Genomic DNA, 17446 nt, shown 5'->3' on the forward strand with positions numbered 1-17446 from the left:
CGATGCACCACCCTTAATTTTTACTTGGGAGAGTGATTTTTATTTATAATTTTCATATTGGTTTTCTCAATAGGTCGAACAAAAATTTTCGTAGTTGTTGGTACGTGATTTGGTTATTGTATTATTTACGTAATTTTATACGTAATTTAATACGTAATTTAATCCATAAAAATCTAATTATTGAGTAGTAATCAATTTTACTTAAGTCGATCAAAATTTCGGAATACAATTTCATCATTAATTTGATATTAATGAATGTTGATACATTTAAGGCGTCATTAAATAGTAATAATGACATTTGGAAACCTGATTTTCAATCTGCCAACGCCTACCAAAATTATGGTTCGACTTAATGAGAAAACCAACATGAAAATTATAAATAAATTTCATTCTCAGGCCTTCAGTCTAATTCGTTACTATACAAGCAATTTTTGTGTATTAATAAGTTGATAGCCATGTATCAAGTTGGACGCAGCTTTTAATATACTCCCCTAAAAGTAACGTTAATTGAATTAGGCGGAACTGTGAAAAACGTACTGCCGGATTTCGAATTTTGAAGGATGCATTTTTTATTGCTCCTCGTAGCATTCTAAGTCGAGTTCTCTGATCATTGAATATCTTATCTTCCTACATAATAACCTTATATTTACACAGGTCAAAAACAGCTTAACAGCTCACATACCACTCATCAATAAAGAGATACAAACTACCAAAAATTCCTGGAAATGCTCCAAAGTTGGAACTTCAAGAAAAATAACATGCATCCGGTGTATGACTTTCAGGCTGGCAGAGAAGTACTCTCTGTATCACGACCACCGGTAGCGGCCTTATGGTGACCCAACACCGAGTCAAACCGCTGCACATCAAAACGAATTCTCTCAACTTCTGCGTTAGTTATGGAAGAGTCTCGACTCAATGAATGATCTAGTTAAAATAGAGACGAGAAGTCTGCAAAAACTAACAGAAGGCTGCACAGTGCAGAGCTAGCCATTAAATTAATGTATCTAATATCTTCAATGCACACGACATTGGGAATTTGAAAAATGTAGTTGGACTGCAGCCGACCCGGAAATAAATTTAAAATTTAAAGACCATATGAATGGAGATCAGATTTCCGTAAGATCTACATGTTGAGCACTTTAATTTAAAGGCCCATCGATCCCCACACCCTGAAATTGGCCTCGGTTAACCGGTAGCTGCGTTTTCGGTTACTCAGGTAGGGGAACGGGGTGGGGCGTGGACAATGTGGGGAACCTCGAGGAGGTGGCCGTTCTTGTTTTGATCCTCGCTGGTGTGGCTGTGAGGTGCCCTGGAAGACAGGGTCATGGCACTGGAAGCGTCCCTGCTCATTGGAACATGTGAGCTCCTTCTGTCACCCGTGACAGCGTCTGTCAGGCACAGGGCAGAACGAGACGACAATCCGTCCCTCTGGCGTCGCGGCTGCGCAGAATGTTCAGCATTGAGAGCCATGGCGCCGTCGGGATTCTTAATGCATGCAAATGCTTTGATAAAACTCTTCTTGAAGTTTTCACTCAAGAACGCGTACAAGATTGGGTTAATAGCAGAGTTGATGTAAGGTAGGCAGTTGCAGAAGACGAACGTGAAGATCTCATAGGCCGAGTGTCCTGCTCCCGCCTTGCGGGAGATGAGCGTCAGTTGTAGTACCCAGTAGGGCAACCAGCACACTACGTACACTAGTATCACGGTCAGGACTAACTTCGTCACTTTGCGATGCGACTTCTTCTTCTCTTTTGACTTCGATTTTGGACCCACAGTCTGTAACTTGTGAATTACAAATAGGTAAAATATGAAAATTAAACCAAAAGGAACACCAAACGATAAAACGAATGAGTAAACAGTGAAGATAACGTGCCCAGACACGTTGTTAACTGTAGGGAAGAAGATGTTACAGTTGGCTTCGCCGTCCATTTGCAATGTATTAGCGTACATAACCATGGGAGTCACCATAAGGGCAGATAATGACCAGGCGGATAGGGAAACGATTTTTGAAATGAGAGGAGTTCTAAACTGTGTTGAGTTAATGGGCTGACACACTGCAATGTATCTGTCGGCGCTCATTACAGTGAGGAAAAGTGGGCTCGCGACCTGGTTGAGGGAAGTAGTGCTCATGTACACCTTGCACATGATGTCTCCAAAAATCCAATCATTGTAAGCCTGGGTTGTGATTAAAAATGGAATACCTAGTAAGAACAGCTCGTCTGCAAGTGCCAGGTTCAAGATATAGAAATTAGTTACGGTTTGCATTTTTGAGAATCTCGCAACAACGTAAATAACTAGCGTATTTCCCGACAGCCCCACAAGGAATGTGAGAGCGTAGAACACTTGAGTAAATATCATGGCCGTCGCTCCATACATACTGTTGCCCTCGAAAGGCCCTGTTGAACAATTATTATAAGTGTCGTTGAGCAGGTCAATGTAAGTGTTCAAGTCTGAGCAGTTCAGGTCTGATGGGAATATCGTTTCGTTCGTCATGTTGCCCTGATTGGCCATCGATCTTCAGATTGCAGCTGAGTGGACTTGATGCTTCTCAGGGCTGCTCAGTCTTGGTATTTTTGCGCGAAATCAGGGAGAATTTGGCCTCCAGCACATCACGACCTGCAGCCGCAACCCTGTGTGGAAAAGTGAAGTTAGAATATGAAAATAATTTTATTTTGCGCCTAAAAAGCTATAAAAATAATTAAAATTTAATTGTATGGATTATGAATCCCCCCCCCCAAAAAAACAACTTATTTCGTAACAAAATTTGCATCCAGCTCTGCAGGCAGCGTCCATGTTCATGGCTAAGGCTAATTTCACAAACATTATCAGCTTGCATTTGCGGAGACCGACGGTCGGGAATAATAACACCTCAGCGTCACGAAGCTCACCAAATTTGTTGTTTGTAATTTAAGATGGAGTAAGACCTGCGCATTTTGCTAAGCTGTTTTGATTTGATCCTTCATTCTGCTAAAAGGATCTGCTTGGATCCTAATCGGATCCTTAAGGGACTATTAGTGACATTACATGAAAATAATCAGTCACTATAACCATGAGTACCATTGCATGAAAATAATCAGTCACTATAGCCATAAGTACCATTACATGAAAATAATCATTCAAATCAGAAAAATTTTACAAATCAACATTCACATGCTGCAGATAGTATATAACATGGTTGAACTATGTAAGGTTGACCCACGAGAAGTTCCGTTTTTCAGTTCAGCTTTCTTGTTACGTCACGTAGATCGAGAAACGTAAACAAACCCGTCATTCCCATGACGGATTGGTTGACCGGTTTGATCGCATTTCGTGATTGGATAATGCCCGTGACGTCACTGAGATCAGTGACGCCACAGGCGAACAACGAGCTTCATCCGCAAAATTGCGCTTCTGATGGGTCAACCTTTTACTAGTTCAACCATGGTATATAATAAGTTATTATGACGGAAATTCAAACATTGGCATTTAGCATCAGTCGTTTGGTCCATTTATCTGCACTCATATCTATATTTTATGAAAATTTCAGTACACCTAGGATGGGTCATCATAAAAATCGATATATAGGTCTAATCTTTTGTTAACACAATTAGCGATTAAAAACAATCCGCTATCGGAGTCCATGCAGTGATCGATGCCGAGGTTGACAGAGCGTCGCTCGAGCGCCTGTCTGTCGAGGCCGAAAACCCGATACTAATGAGCAGGCATTACCGGAGTTTACAATTGTTTTAAAACAAACTATTCAACAAAGTAAATCATAGTTGCATCTTGTTCCACATACATAATAATGAACATCTAATAACAAACTATCCATAATAATATGCTTTAAAAAATTACTTTTTAAAGACCACACTCGAAAGAGGCAGCATACAACAGGGTGTGTCCGGTGCCATGAGATAAGCGCTAGCGACGAATCATGTTTAGCAACCCTATAATGCCATTCAGCAAGAGGAGGAAAACAGATTATGGTTAATGATACGTTGATAATAAAGACAATAAAGAATTTATCGGGGATACTAAATTGTTATCCATTTGCTCTACTTTTGTTAATTCTAAAAGATGTATAAGTTAACAATACTAACCGCACCCCACATTGGTTAAAGTCCCTAAAAAAAATAGCTTCACGGCTCATGGGCTCGGAGTCTGTTTAACAATTTGTCGCCTGAATTCACATCACATTCAGATTAGAAGAGCTATTCCATCGAATTTTCTACCCAGTTGAATGAAATGAGTTAAGGTCGTAACAATTAAAATCAAGCAAATTGATTGAATTCAGTTGTATTCAAGCAAAATACTCGACAGTAGCGACTTAAACTTCAAAACAAATTGCACAAATTCATGAATATTTTAGAAAATAGAACTGTTAGGTAGATAGCAAGTAGTCTTTATTACCAATCAACGCATGCGAGAGTCGAACATAACTGAACAAAATTGAACATAACTTAACCAATGCTGTAGTTATCATTTAATTAACAAAAACATAGATTGAATATTTTGGAACTGTCTACACTTGCAAGCAACAGCGTACAAGTCGCTGAAAATGCATTGGTGCAAGACTCATTCAAAGTGAGTCAGCTGCGTTGCCAACCTTACTGAGTCAGTCACCATAAATAGAGACATGGCAATATGTCATCACCAGTCCCGAAAACGACTCCAGTATTGCGCTGTAAAACGGGCTCTCTAACGCGTGTCTTGCATTCACAGTTCTTGTTTGAGCTTCGATGTGAGATTGGCGGTCTCATTGGCAAAGCAATGCCTAAAACACCGCAGAAACCGCCGCAATCATAATGGGTGTGGAATACAACACTTGTTCCAGTGGTTAGCTATTCAGTAATTTCCAAGGTGCAATGTTTGTGTATTAGAAATTATTAAAATGAATTAGGTTTTAGGTCGAGCTAAGTTGTGATCTCGATGCAAACAAAGCGTGATAATGATAAAACAAAGTCTAATCGAAAAATTACTGACACTTGACACGAAAACAAACGCAAATGAAATTTATGTTCCATACTTCGTTTGAAATCGGTTTTTATCAGGCCTTAACGAAGAAAACTGCATAAATGTCCCAGCTTTAATGAAAAAATCTAAATAATTTTTTTAAGTCTTTTACCAATAAATGGAAGGCAATCGAGCTATTTTGCATGATCAGCAACGGCAATCTCGACTGAATGCTAAAATTCCCTCCCTGCTTTACATGATGGTATTCGTAAACGGAACTTTGCGACGCCTGGGTAAGCAAACTCTTCCGGTACTCCGACGAGCCGCGGCACTTCTAATCCAAACTGAAAAGCTCGTCCTGAGTCCCGTCTCGAAGATTTCAAAAGTTTCCTCCTTGATCGAATGATGTCGTGGAAGTTAGTAGGATCACAAGGGCTGGCGATCGTGAGCAGCTCGCTAATGATATTCCCCAGACAGCCGACAAAATTAATTACAAAATTTTTATCGAGTCGGATAACTTCAAAGACTTCGGTTGATAGTTACTACATTTTTCGTTGAAATTAATGAGGTCAAACAGTGGAAACTTGAGCGATCTTATTAGCATAAACAGATAAGATGGCTTGTTGACTTCATATGTTCTCGTGCCTCGTATTTTTCATGGTAATTCGAAAGTTTTAGCGCTGTAAATGAGAAGCGCTGTCTGCAAAATTGAATTACGCATATTGAGTTTCTGATCTTGACACTTAATTAGGTTTAAGGTGCCTAATATATCAAAATTTGCAATAAAAAATATGGAGAAAATTGTTGAATTTTAACAGCGTTCTGCAATTTTTCGATCATAGTTGCTGTTTAGTTAATTCTCAATTTATTGTTATAGAAAAATGCTATCACTAAATTATCTCTGTATTGTGCGATCAAGTGAGTTTAATGCCAACCAGCACAAAGAATATCATTGTTGAAGTGGGCGAGTAATTAAGATGGTCGGTCTTCTCACCCTCTGTAAGTAAAGACCGCTTCTAAAAAGTTCTTAGGAGTTTATACTGAGCAATTACGTAGAAGAACATGAGCAAATTTGTCGATTTGGATGAAAACCTGTTAGATTTACATTAAAATAATTTTTATTGTTTCTCAGCATATAATCGAATTTTTTCGAGATGGATTTCAGCTATCATGAAGATTATTTTGAAAAAGTTTGTTAACGAGCGTTACTGTGCAACGATTGATATTATGAATAACTTTGAGTACATTATCTAGGAGTGTTATATGAAACTTTTACACGCAAGGAACATTTGCATAGCGATTTCCCCAGTATTTCCAAATACGTCAGTTGGTCCTTGAAAACCTCTAGGTCGAAAGTAGAAAATGTTCGAGGACCAACTATTATATTTGAGACAACTCTCGCTGAATGCATTTCCCATGCTCGCATATCACGATATATTTAAACACATAAAACAATAATTTTCACAATTGAACAAACCACAGAAAACAATTTATCTGAATAAAAAGTGCAGACAATTTTTATGCAATGAATAAAATTCTCTTTCAGCGTCAGGGTGTGAACTCATACTCAGTGAAAATCAGTTCATAATTATACATTGGCCTAATATGCCAGCAAATCTTTATAATTTGTGGCCATAGATCCGAATTTACCTTTATTCTCAGACCGTCCCGCTAGTCTCTCGATCATAGTGGTATTATATAACAAAAGCTCCAATACGTATACGAAGATATGATTAATTCAAGTAATAAATACTCGAAGTCTCACCATATTTTTTTTTTAAATTCAAGTTTAATTTTCAGTTTAAATTTAGTTGCAAAAATGCTACACTTCAGTATATGCCCGCCAGCTCTACTTGGCACACTATATTTTTTCTAATCCCATCCAAGTCAACGGCATAAAGATTAATGAGCTCATTACTTCAAAGACCAAAGACGTTATCGTTGATGTGTGTCAGGAGATGTTGCGTTGGCCATGAATTTCCTGTGATAAATGTATAACCTCCATCAACTCCGTCGTTTTTCCATCTTCATCCACAACCTTTTTCCCGTTGCCTATCGTTTGATACTGATCATACGATTGCTAATTTTCTGAAAATTCTATTAATTTTTACTCTCAAGCGTCAAAAGAGAGCTTCCGGTTATGAAAGTGATATTAGTTTGTCATTCAGTGATTTGTAACATGGATTCGTCATGAATTTTGAGCAAGGCTGTTTCATCAAAAGAACAATTTGTTAAATTATTCTCCCATTAAAATCTTCAAAATGGTTTAAATAAAAATAAATGAATGAAATCCTAATGGAGTACTGTTATTTACGATAATTTCATAGAGGTCCCACCGGACATCTGACGTTGAATAAATGTTGATTTAGCGCCATTGCCTGGATGAGATATTCATTCTTTTGTACGCATATCGTAACAAATTACATTCTGCCTCCACGTTTCCTCTTCCCTCGGAATCAAAAAAAAAAACTTTTAATTTAACTTGATACTGGAAAGTCACTTATCAATAGTTTCTAACTTGAACGTCATTTAAAAAAATATTAAAGAAATACGCCGACGCACATTAGAGATTGAACTTATAGTTTCTTATGTCATAACTTGGTTTGAAAACTGAGAGCTAGAATGTTTCTTTGGTAAAAGAAACCACTTGCGTAAAGTTTTAGCAGAGTTTGAGGGCAGCTCCATCTGACAAAGACTTTTAATTGATGGCAGCCACAAGAAATGACATCCTGCTTTCCTCTATCGATGTTTCATTTAAGTTTAATGGAAAGAACTTTGCATCTATTCTCGTGTAAACAAAATGCAACTTATTCCGGATTCAGTCATGTGTAGGGCTCATGAAAATATGTGATTCATTTCCACAGGTTGTGTGGATACACAATAAAATAAGCGGTTGCAATAACCTTGTAGAGCGAGATATCGTTAATCTATGTTAATTAATGCAACATCGAATAACATCGAGAGGGCCGGGGCATTACAGCCTTCGTTAACGTCCTGCCGAACATTTGGCAGCTGAGGCACGGTATTCATTAAGTCCATGTAATTAATCTCGACCTTAATTACTGTAATGATGAGAAATAAATCTCTTCTAACTTAGAAATCAAGAAGTAATTTAAAAGGAGAAAATCTAGTGGTTATCCAAGGCTCTTCCCTGTAGGTAAATAGTAAAGGTTGCAAACATTTATCCCAAACAGAAGGTTCTTCGTTAAAAATTTTCTTAAGCATACATTTCAAAATCTTATTAAAATTCTCGCAAGCCCGGTGCATCTCGGGTTGTACCGGGTGGCATTTGTATTCTTAATTTGAAGCAACTGCTTAAATTTTCTCTTGACTAAAGGCATGAATTACGTTCCCTAATCGTGCAAGATCTCTGCTGGCAGACTGACTAAAAAAAAATATAACTCAGTACTCACTGCATTGAGTGACAGAGAGCGCATTTTCTCGTCGACGAAAACTTGAGGTCACGGACAGACAGACGGACGGACATGGCGAGCACAATAGTGCATTTTTCCATAAATGAGAAAATGCGCTAAAAAACATTTCAAGCACAGTCTCGGTAATCGTTTCACTATCAATACGCTTCAAAGTAATCGCATCCTGATATTTAGTAGCTAAATCTATCATGACAAGAGCAAAACAGTTACCTTTCTGACTTTTGGCAATGGTCCTATGATGTCCACAGCTACGCGCTGAAATGGTCTTCCAATTACAGTCATTTTGATCAATGGTGCCTTAGGAGGACGGTTACATGCAATTTTTTTACATTTAGAAGATGAAATACAGAACAGAATAATATCATTGTGACATCCAGGCCGAAAGAAATTGGCCATTACTCCATCGTCTCCTTAGTTTTCAGAACGCCTAAATGCCTAGCAGTAATGCAGTCATATTCTAATTTCGTTACTTTCTTTCTTATCTTAGGAGGCAACAAAACTTTTCTGACGATGTTCAAATCAGGCTTTCTATCACATGCATGTCAAATTAAACAATTTTTCTCTAATGAAAATTTTGTAAGATCAGTTGACTTAGCATCTTAAAGTTGAAAGTATTTTTTGCAATTTTGGATCTCGTCGCTGCAAAGCAATCAAATCCTGGGTATCAATTCTCGTCAAAAGGAACAAAATTTTATTCCCTGACAAGGTTGTGAAGTTTCCAAATCAGATTCGGAACGTTTCTGACTCTTAGTTTGAGCAGCAGCAACGGCGTGAACAGAAAAGTTTGTCGTACATGCACACAAGGCACCAGGAATATTTCCTATCCAAACGTCGGAAGGTAACTCGGTCAAACAATCAGCATTAGTATGCCCTTTAAAAAATATAACTCAGTACTCACTGCAGTGAGTGACAGAGAGCGCATTTTCTCGTCGACGAAAAGTCAGGGACAGACGGACGGACATGACGAGCACAATAGCGCCTTTTCATCATAAATGAGAAAATGCGCTAAAAACGCAGTCCAAATTCATACGAGCTTTAGGAGCACTCATAGTTCGGTTATCGTCCAATTTCAGAGAAATTTTTTCTCCAGTCATCTGACATTTAGGCACAAGTGACTCCTTAACAAGGACGGTGGCAGCCGCACCGGTCTCTCATAAAATTTTGACTTCTTTGCCATCACAAAAACCAAATGTTACAGGCAAGGATTGATTTACGACAATTGTAGCAGCATCTATGACGCATTTCTTGTAGAATTTTTTATCCGAGTAGATTTCAGTGTCGCTCTGTCATCACGTGCCAATGTTGGTATCGACCCTGACCAGTACGGTACGGTGTGGAGACGCTGAACATTGATTGCTTTACTATTATTTGTCTGATTTGAATTTCATAAGTATTTATTACTATACGTAATATAATCTTTTGCAGACCTATAGATGCAGAATAATTTCAACCTGCGGCATCAGGCTCATAACCGTGACTGCTGCAGTGGCTGTGGCTTGAAGCCTGTGTTAATTGACGAACGTTGGTTAAAGTATGTTGGAATTAAATTTTCTGTGTTCAGTTACCTAAGGCTCATTGGCCATGCACTTGTATGAATTACATAATCAGAAAGCGTGAAGACCTGCGCTATGGATGGTTAGATACCAACTATGAACTGAATAATGAATTTAGAGGTTACTATGATCTTTGACTAGCATTTATAACTGGATTTATTTAAGAATGATTAGCACAATCATCGGCTTTGACAACAAATTCCGCACTTGAATCAACTCTTCTTGCGGCAAGTTTAGTACGAAAGAATTTGGCTATATGGTCATTTATGTTACATCTGAAACAAAGCCTACTGTGATCTCCAGGCAAATGAGAATTATTGACAACTGCATTTCCCGCCTTTATGCTTCAGTTACATGAACTGTGACCCAATTTACCACACTGAAAGCAAAAAGGTTCTTAACCCGATGCAAAGTCTGAAGGAAATGTTTCTTTGCTTCTTACAGTGGCTTTACTATGAATTGACTGGAAGTTATCGGCAAGTTTCACAGCATTTTATAAAGGCGAATGAAAAAGGTCAAAAAATGAGGAAAAAGGTCTTCCTCTCAAATATTCAGGGAGATTACTATCTACAGAATTAACTAATTGATCCGTTAGAATCAACTCGACCACGCTCTCAAAGGACTTTTCAGCTCCTACTCAATCACAAAATTTATCGAAATATTCGCGAACTCTCAGAGCGTACTGGCAAAAAGATTCAGATCCGTGCTTCGATGAGTGAAATTTCCTGTGACAGTCTTACACTGTGAACCCAAATGCACCTTTCAATTTCAATTTGACACTCTCGTAGATTTCACCAGTAGGAATCGAATTCATGAATGAACGTGCCCTGGAGTTGGTAAATCCATTTTGCCAACTTCAGGCAAAAGTAACTCCTTCAACTCCATGCAATGTGCCGTTATATGACTGGACAGGCCTTACAAGTACAGGGTGCGGCGCGGGAACTTACTTATTTGAATTGCGCGCCACGTGGCGGCCATTAGTCCTAGGAAGGTGGCGCCATGCGCAATATGGTGCGCGGGCTATGAAGTTTTTCGTCCACTCAGTTCAGTTGCGACCATGCAGTGGTCGAGAGAAGGTGGAGCGAAACTTCCGATCTCGTCTGACAAAATGTATTGAACAGCATGGAGGTCACCTACAAGATGTAATATTCAAGAATTAAACTTGTAAGTAAACCCAACGAAACTTTAAATGTAGCTCTTTGTAAAAAAGAAAGAATTAAAACGCTATCTTTAATACTTTTTACTTTGTGATTTTTTTAAAAGAGTAAGTTCCCACGCCGCACCCTGTACTATTCCGCACAGTAGTGCGGATAGCAATCTTACAGTTACCTATTTTTGATAATTATTAATTAGTAATTAATAGTATAAAATTACGTTTATGCTATAAATTTTGCTTCATGCGTCATCTGGCTACAGTAGATCACTATAATCAGAGTGTGGTATGGGGAAAAACTTCATTTAAATTTTGAGAGCTTTTTCCGTAGAGTTTTCTGCGGCAAATGATCCACGGATATTGTAATGTAGATTTGAATTACAAAACAGAGATAAAATTAGTAAAATGGATAAAAACGTGAATTTTTTTTCAAATAGAAGTAGGGATTATTTAAGTTTTTATTCTTTACATTAGGCATAAATCTATGAAAACAAAACCGTACATTCAAGATCAAAAAATAAAAAACGCCTCCGGAAATTGAAATTTTCGAGGATTTTCTAGTTATAAATTTAAGAATATAAGGTGCACCAATTACCTTATGGTTTTACCCTTGAGTCTCAAAGAGTTTTTTAACCTTGAGTCTTACCCTCACACCCTTGAGGGTTTAGTCCTTGCGTTTCTTGAGTTTAAACCCTCCTGTAAGTTTTTCTGAGTAGCAATTTATTGAAGTCGAGCGATTCAGTCACTTTCATTAATTTATTACAGAACATATGGCGCTACACTCGCGCTGAGATGCCAGGCTTCAACTGAAACTTGGGGCTCTTGCTTCATCCGAAGTTAATGTCAAGCAAGTGACTGCAAGAGAATTAATTTTGCGTGACGCGAAGAGTATATATTACGAACACATTCCTACCTCAGCGACGTTATCCTCCGCAAAACTCTCTTAAGGAATGCAAGACTTGCAGGATAGAATGCGACCTTGGAACTTATTCAAAAGCAGGCCTTGTCTGCTACACAGAAGTTCAAGTCCTGTCTAGCGCGGCTTACAATAGACGTCTTCTAGTGCATGAGATCCCTTGAACTCCTGCGTCTGGTTTATGAAATCTTTGAGTTTTAAAAAATACTTTGCCAAGAATATGGGTCTTCTTTGAATGCGACTTTTGCTTTACTGCTTCCAAGTTTACACGATTCAAAAAGAGCGTTGTATTTTGACTAAAATCTTTTTTGGCCCAGCTAGGCTTAAGTCTCCATAGAAGCAGTCTTCATTTTTTATATTACTATACTTCATGAATATACATTCAATATAAGCCATGAGCTATCGCTCAACTCTGGAAATTCAGTGTAAAGTTTCTTCAAGTCCCAGGCATTGCAAGAAGCTGAACGTGACATGCAGCACCGCGGGGCGAGGAGAATCTTTATATCAACGCACCTCGTCTCTGCACTTCAATGGAACTTCTGATGAGGCGATCTTAAGTATTCTCGTATAAAACGCTCATTTCCATAAAATTTTGGATTGATGGTATGGTAACCTAATACCTGAGATGGTGTTCGTGGTGCTAACTTTACATGTTGATGAAGTGCTCAGGAAGAGTGCTGCAGGAATGTGAACTTCTTTAGGTTAGCTTCAATGAAAATAAGGAGAGGAAATTTATTTTATGTTTTTTTTTCATGCACGCAAAGGTTTGAAAATTAGAAAGTTTTTTTTAGACCGAAAACGTATTACTATGCTTTTATGTACAAATATTTATAATATAATTGTTATTGCATTTTCAGGTACATAACCCTTTTACTTATATGAGACCCTTTAACAATTTATATGCATTTCCTTTGAACATTGTTCATTTATATGATTATTTGGTTTAAAATGCGAGTATGATAATTATTTTCGAAGGAATACTAAAACCTCATGATTGTTTCACGGCTTCTGTGAGATAAGTTTTATGAAGTAAAATATACCAGTCCTAATTGCCATATTTTTAGTTAAAAACTTTTCTACTACTAAGCCAAACTTTCAAATAAACTTAATTCAGTAATTGATTAATAAAATCTTCATAATTGTCATTTGCTGAAATCTGAAACTGAAAATCTTGTAGGAAATTGGTAGATATATTACTGTTGATAATGCTAATTGGTGGTAATACTTAAATCAAAATTCTACTACTAAGCCAAGCTTTCAAATAAGCTTAGTTATTAATTGACCAATAAAATCAACTTCATTGTCATTTTCTTAAACTGAAAATCTTGTAGTAAATTGGTAGATATATTATTGTTCATGGTAGTTTTAATTGTTGTTGACAATACTATAATTGGTGGTAATACTCGAATCAAAGTCAAACTTGTCGGTCAGCTCATACGCTCCGCCAAAGTTTATCTTCCTAAGAGCTTTTTCTTATCATCTGAAAGCTAGGGCAGGGTTAGAGTCATGCCGCTGACAACATCTTCTCGCTTCCTATCAGCTGCGACAAAGACGTCCTGATATCTCGCAGCCACTGAATCAACTGCAACTTGAAAGACAAAGTTTGACAAAGACAAAGTTTGTGCCGGAGTCTTTGAAGTTTCCTAACCAGGAATCTGGTCACAGTTTACCTGCCAATGAACTGCAGGATCAGCAATGAGCCTTCGAATCTATTTCTGCAAACAACGAAAGATTCTTTGCATGATTGCTTCAAACGATAAGTACTTAGAAAACTCAACTTCATGAAAAAATTAACCATAATAATATGCAATTGTACAAATGCTTAAGTTTATTTGAATTTTCTCATACTACATTTTTTAAAATATTCCTGTCGTAAATTGCAATTGTGTTTGAAATTGAAGGGAAAGAATTTAAACAAATTGGTAATCTTAAATTGTTTATGATTTTCTTCATGAGGATTACGTCTATATCAATGTCTCTAATAAGTGCCGGCCTCTCAGACATTTGACGCTTAATCAACGTTGAACTCAACGTTTTTCGGTTGAAACAACGTAAATTCGACGTTGTTTTAACGCCATTGGTCTTACCAGGTGCTGCGGCCGCTACGTATGCTCGTCTTGACAGTAAACAGGAAACTTCAAAACTTCATCGCACGCTCATATGATGAAGCTATGCTGCAACTCACCGCTCCTCTAAACTGTTTTCATTTGCTCACAAAACACCAAGTCAAGCCAGCGAGATTGATGATCGTGCTATGAGAACACAAGAACAAAGTGCGCCACACGCTTCTTGTTTGCAAGACCTTATCCAAGCTACTTTTGACCGCGCGAAGCTGTTGACGGTTTCTGTGCGTTAAAATAGTTCAGCTAACAAGCATGTTTCAATCATGATATGGCTAGAAATTTTATTTCTGTGCCAATGATACATATGGGTGGGTATATTTTCATCATTCCGACCAAAAAATTTAGAGTAGCCTATTTTTACGTGAATTCATTACGGCATTTTCGAAGCACACAACAAATGTTTTCAATGCCAGAAAAATACATGTGGACATTAGCGACTGAAAATCAATTCGTTGGTATTTTCATTGGTAAAGTTGAGAGTTACAAATCTTTCGGAATGCTTGGCTCCTTATTCTAACTAATCACTAGTGTTCTATGAATCTACATGATGACAAAGATTATTTATTATTTACATCGAACACGAGGAAGCTCTGCCTAAAACGATATCAGAAGTTGCTTATTTAAACACATCTGCATGAGACCGAATTGTTCCCTGCATGCCAGGTGCGATGAGCCCAACGCTCTGCAACAATATTAGAATTACTCTTTCACATCGCCTAATGCGTCTATATTCGTGTGCGTATATGTATGTTCTGTAAGAAAAAATAATAGTATATATTATAATTGCTCTTGAGGGTTAAGAGGGTTAGCCACACCCACCTCAAATCCATCTAAATGGGTTTGAAACAACCACTACTTTTTCTTGCAGTTTAATTCCTAATACCAACCTCTCTTTCATGCGAGCTGGTTTCGAAGTCCACCTTACATCAATGTAAGTGGGCTTCAAACATTGAACAAGATAATCACTTAGTTTACTTTCCAACAAGTTAATCCCATTCAGGCACCTCACTTTTCACAGCAGATCAATTTCAGCCGTCGGCAATTGCAAGTCGTTACATATTTCCTTAAAGATTTTAAATATTTCTTCCTATGTCAAGAAGATGCCAGACCTACCCTAACAAAATTTAGATGCTGGCCCGACTCTGAAACACGTGTCGCCCAGCACATGGGTTGCACGTAAATCAGCCGCTTCAAGTGACCATATGTCCGTTTCGCCTTGGGTTTGAAAATTAGCCTTGGGCAGCTCTGTATGACTAGGCTTGGCCAACACTTGTCATACTTTCAGGCAACTGTAAAGTAGTAAAAGAGATTCTGTTATGAAAATGGTTGCGATCGGGTGGTCAACCACACCAAGCATAACTTTGCGCCGAGTGTAGAAACTATTCGGCTGAAGCCTACGCAATTCCTGAATTTAAATAGGGCACGCCTTCGTAATTCAGAATTACCGCATCTTATGAAACGCTCAACTTTTAAAACATGGCCAGCGTCTGAGCAGATCGTGAAGTAATGAGAATTTCATTAAAAGTACGAGCTCTAATGAGGCCGCCACTAATTAGACGCACATTAAGTTTTAATGAGCTGACGAGGACTTCAAAAGAAAACACATCAAACTCTCGGCAAAAGCACATAGTCAATGAGTAAACGTGAGTGACCCTGGACGTTCAAATACTTGAGTACGGACACTCGAGCTTCGTTTCATATTTTACGGCGCAGCCAAAAATCGTAGTTCAAAGCACGAGCAGTGAAACGTTCTAAATTGTTGAACCGAGACCTCATTCTATATAGTTAAGACACTGTAGAGGGACAGATGATGGAAGTTGTCACATTAATTGGTTTTCTCTTAATTTGTGCATTGAAGGAGCTGATGAGTCGAATTTTCATCGCTCGGCTAGAATTAGAGGACACTCCATCAAAAAGAAAATTACCATCACTTAAAAACTACGGATAACAATAACTGTTCAAGCTTTAATAGCAATGTTTTATTGAGATCGCAAATAAAATATAGAGGAATGACTTTCAACGACATAGAATGTGCATCTATGCAAACCACTTATGTCTTAAATATTATAATATAATTATTAATCAAGTCAAAAACTAATACTGACCAGTCAACACCTTAGCAATTTAGCATGACACCGAACCATTTTATATAAGGACGTGGCAAGCAGGCTTCTGCTCTCTATCGTCCATCGCTGTGCATGCAGTATAGACCTACAATAATATCAACCTCCCCCAGTCGTGTCATGGTCGCCTTATACCGTCAGTAAACACTCCGACATATGCTGATTGCCTCAACATAATTAATAACGTTGCTCGCGCCTCTAGCGTCGACTCTCTGATTAAGATAATGTCTAAGATTAATAGAATGCCTGGGCGGCGGACATCGTGCATACGGTGGACCGGAGGGGGGCTGTTCTACCCTCGTCGACCGATTATTTCTCTGCATAAAAAGCAATAAGGTCGTCATAAAAGCCTTAGTAATACATGGAAGTGGTGTAATATTGCTAAGGGGAGCTAGACAGACGTTGGGGAGACTATTTTAGGCTGCTGAGCCGGCCCAGAGTAAGCTGGGAAACTGGGTCGGCCCAGGCAGGTAGGCTCGAGCCTGAGGCTGCATGCTCGACATCATTGACATGTTCTTTAATATTTGAATAATTCCATTATTATGATCATGCCAGTCTATTGAATAAGAGCGTGAGAAAATTGATAATAAGCTATCCACTCTTCATCTAGCATCTACGAACTTGTCACTCGAAATTTCCAACACAGATTAGGAAAATATCTGAATACTTTTTATAGATATTTCCTCTCCAGCATGAAATTTTTACTAAAATTTAGTCAATTAAAAAAACTGAGAGGTCTTAGACGCACTAAATAGAACAGGAACTCGGAAAGGTGTTAATCAGTAAGGACTAAATCAGAAAAGATTGAATGGTACTGAACTCAGAAAGTTATTACCCAGAAAGGAATTAAATTGAACTGAACTCAGAAATGAATTACTCATAAAGGAATTACTCAGAAAGGAGTTAAATGGTTCTAAACTCAGAAAGTTATTACCCAGAAAGGAATTAAATGGGACTGAAATCAGAAAGGAATTACTCTGAAAGGACTTTAATCGACCTGGATTCAAAAAGAAATTACTCTTCCAGATTTACAGACGCAGCGATAATGTCAGATAATGCGTGAAGTCGTTGAATTTATTTCCGCATTGACATGATGATATCGATTTGTCCAAACAGAGTTAAATTTCTGAAACGTATCCACCATACCCAAAGAATTTCTGTCTCAGTTTTCAAATGTACATTGAAAATTAAATAGTCCGTTGCAGCAATCCA

The 17446-nt window shown here is 38.0% G+C and overlaps 1 protein-coding gene across 1 annotated transcript; it reads right to left on the bottom strand.

Annotated features, from left to right (window-relative positions):
- Window positions 1–277: 277 nt before the first annotated feature.
- LOC108676922 (somatostatin receptor type 2-like) lies at window positions 278–2451 on the bottom strand. The gene has a single exon (XM_018165080.2). The coding sequence runs from the start codon at window positions 2374–2376 to the stop codon at window positions 1213–1215; it is 1164 nt and encodes a 387-aa protein (XP_018020569.1). The 5' UTR covers window positions 2377–2451; the 3' UTR covers window positions 278–1212.
- Between the last annotated feature and the right edge of the window lie 14995 nt (window positions 2452–17446).

This window comes from Hyalella azteca, unplaced genomic scaffold, assembly GCF_000764305.2.
Source record: "Hyalella azteca isolate HAZT.00-mixed unplaced genomic scaffold, Hazt_2.0.2 contig13027, whole genome shotgun sequence".
Lineage (NCBI taxonomy): Eukaryota > Metazoa > Arthropoda > Malacostraca > Amphipoda > Hyalellidae > Hyalella > Hyalella azteca.

Bases quoted from the DNA above. Each gene is read 5' to 3' on its own strand.
- LOC108676922 (XM_018165080.2), bottom strand. From the start codon at position 2,376: ATGTATGGAGCGACGGCCATGATATTTACTCAAGTGTTCTACGCTCTC.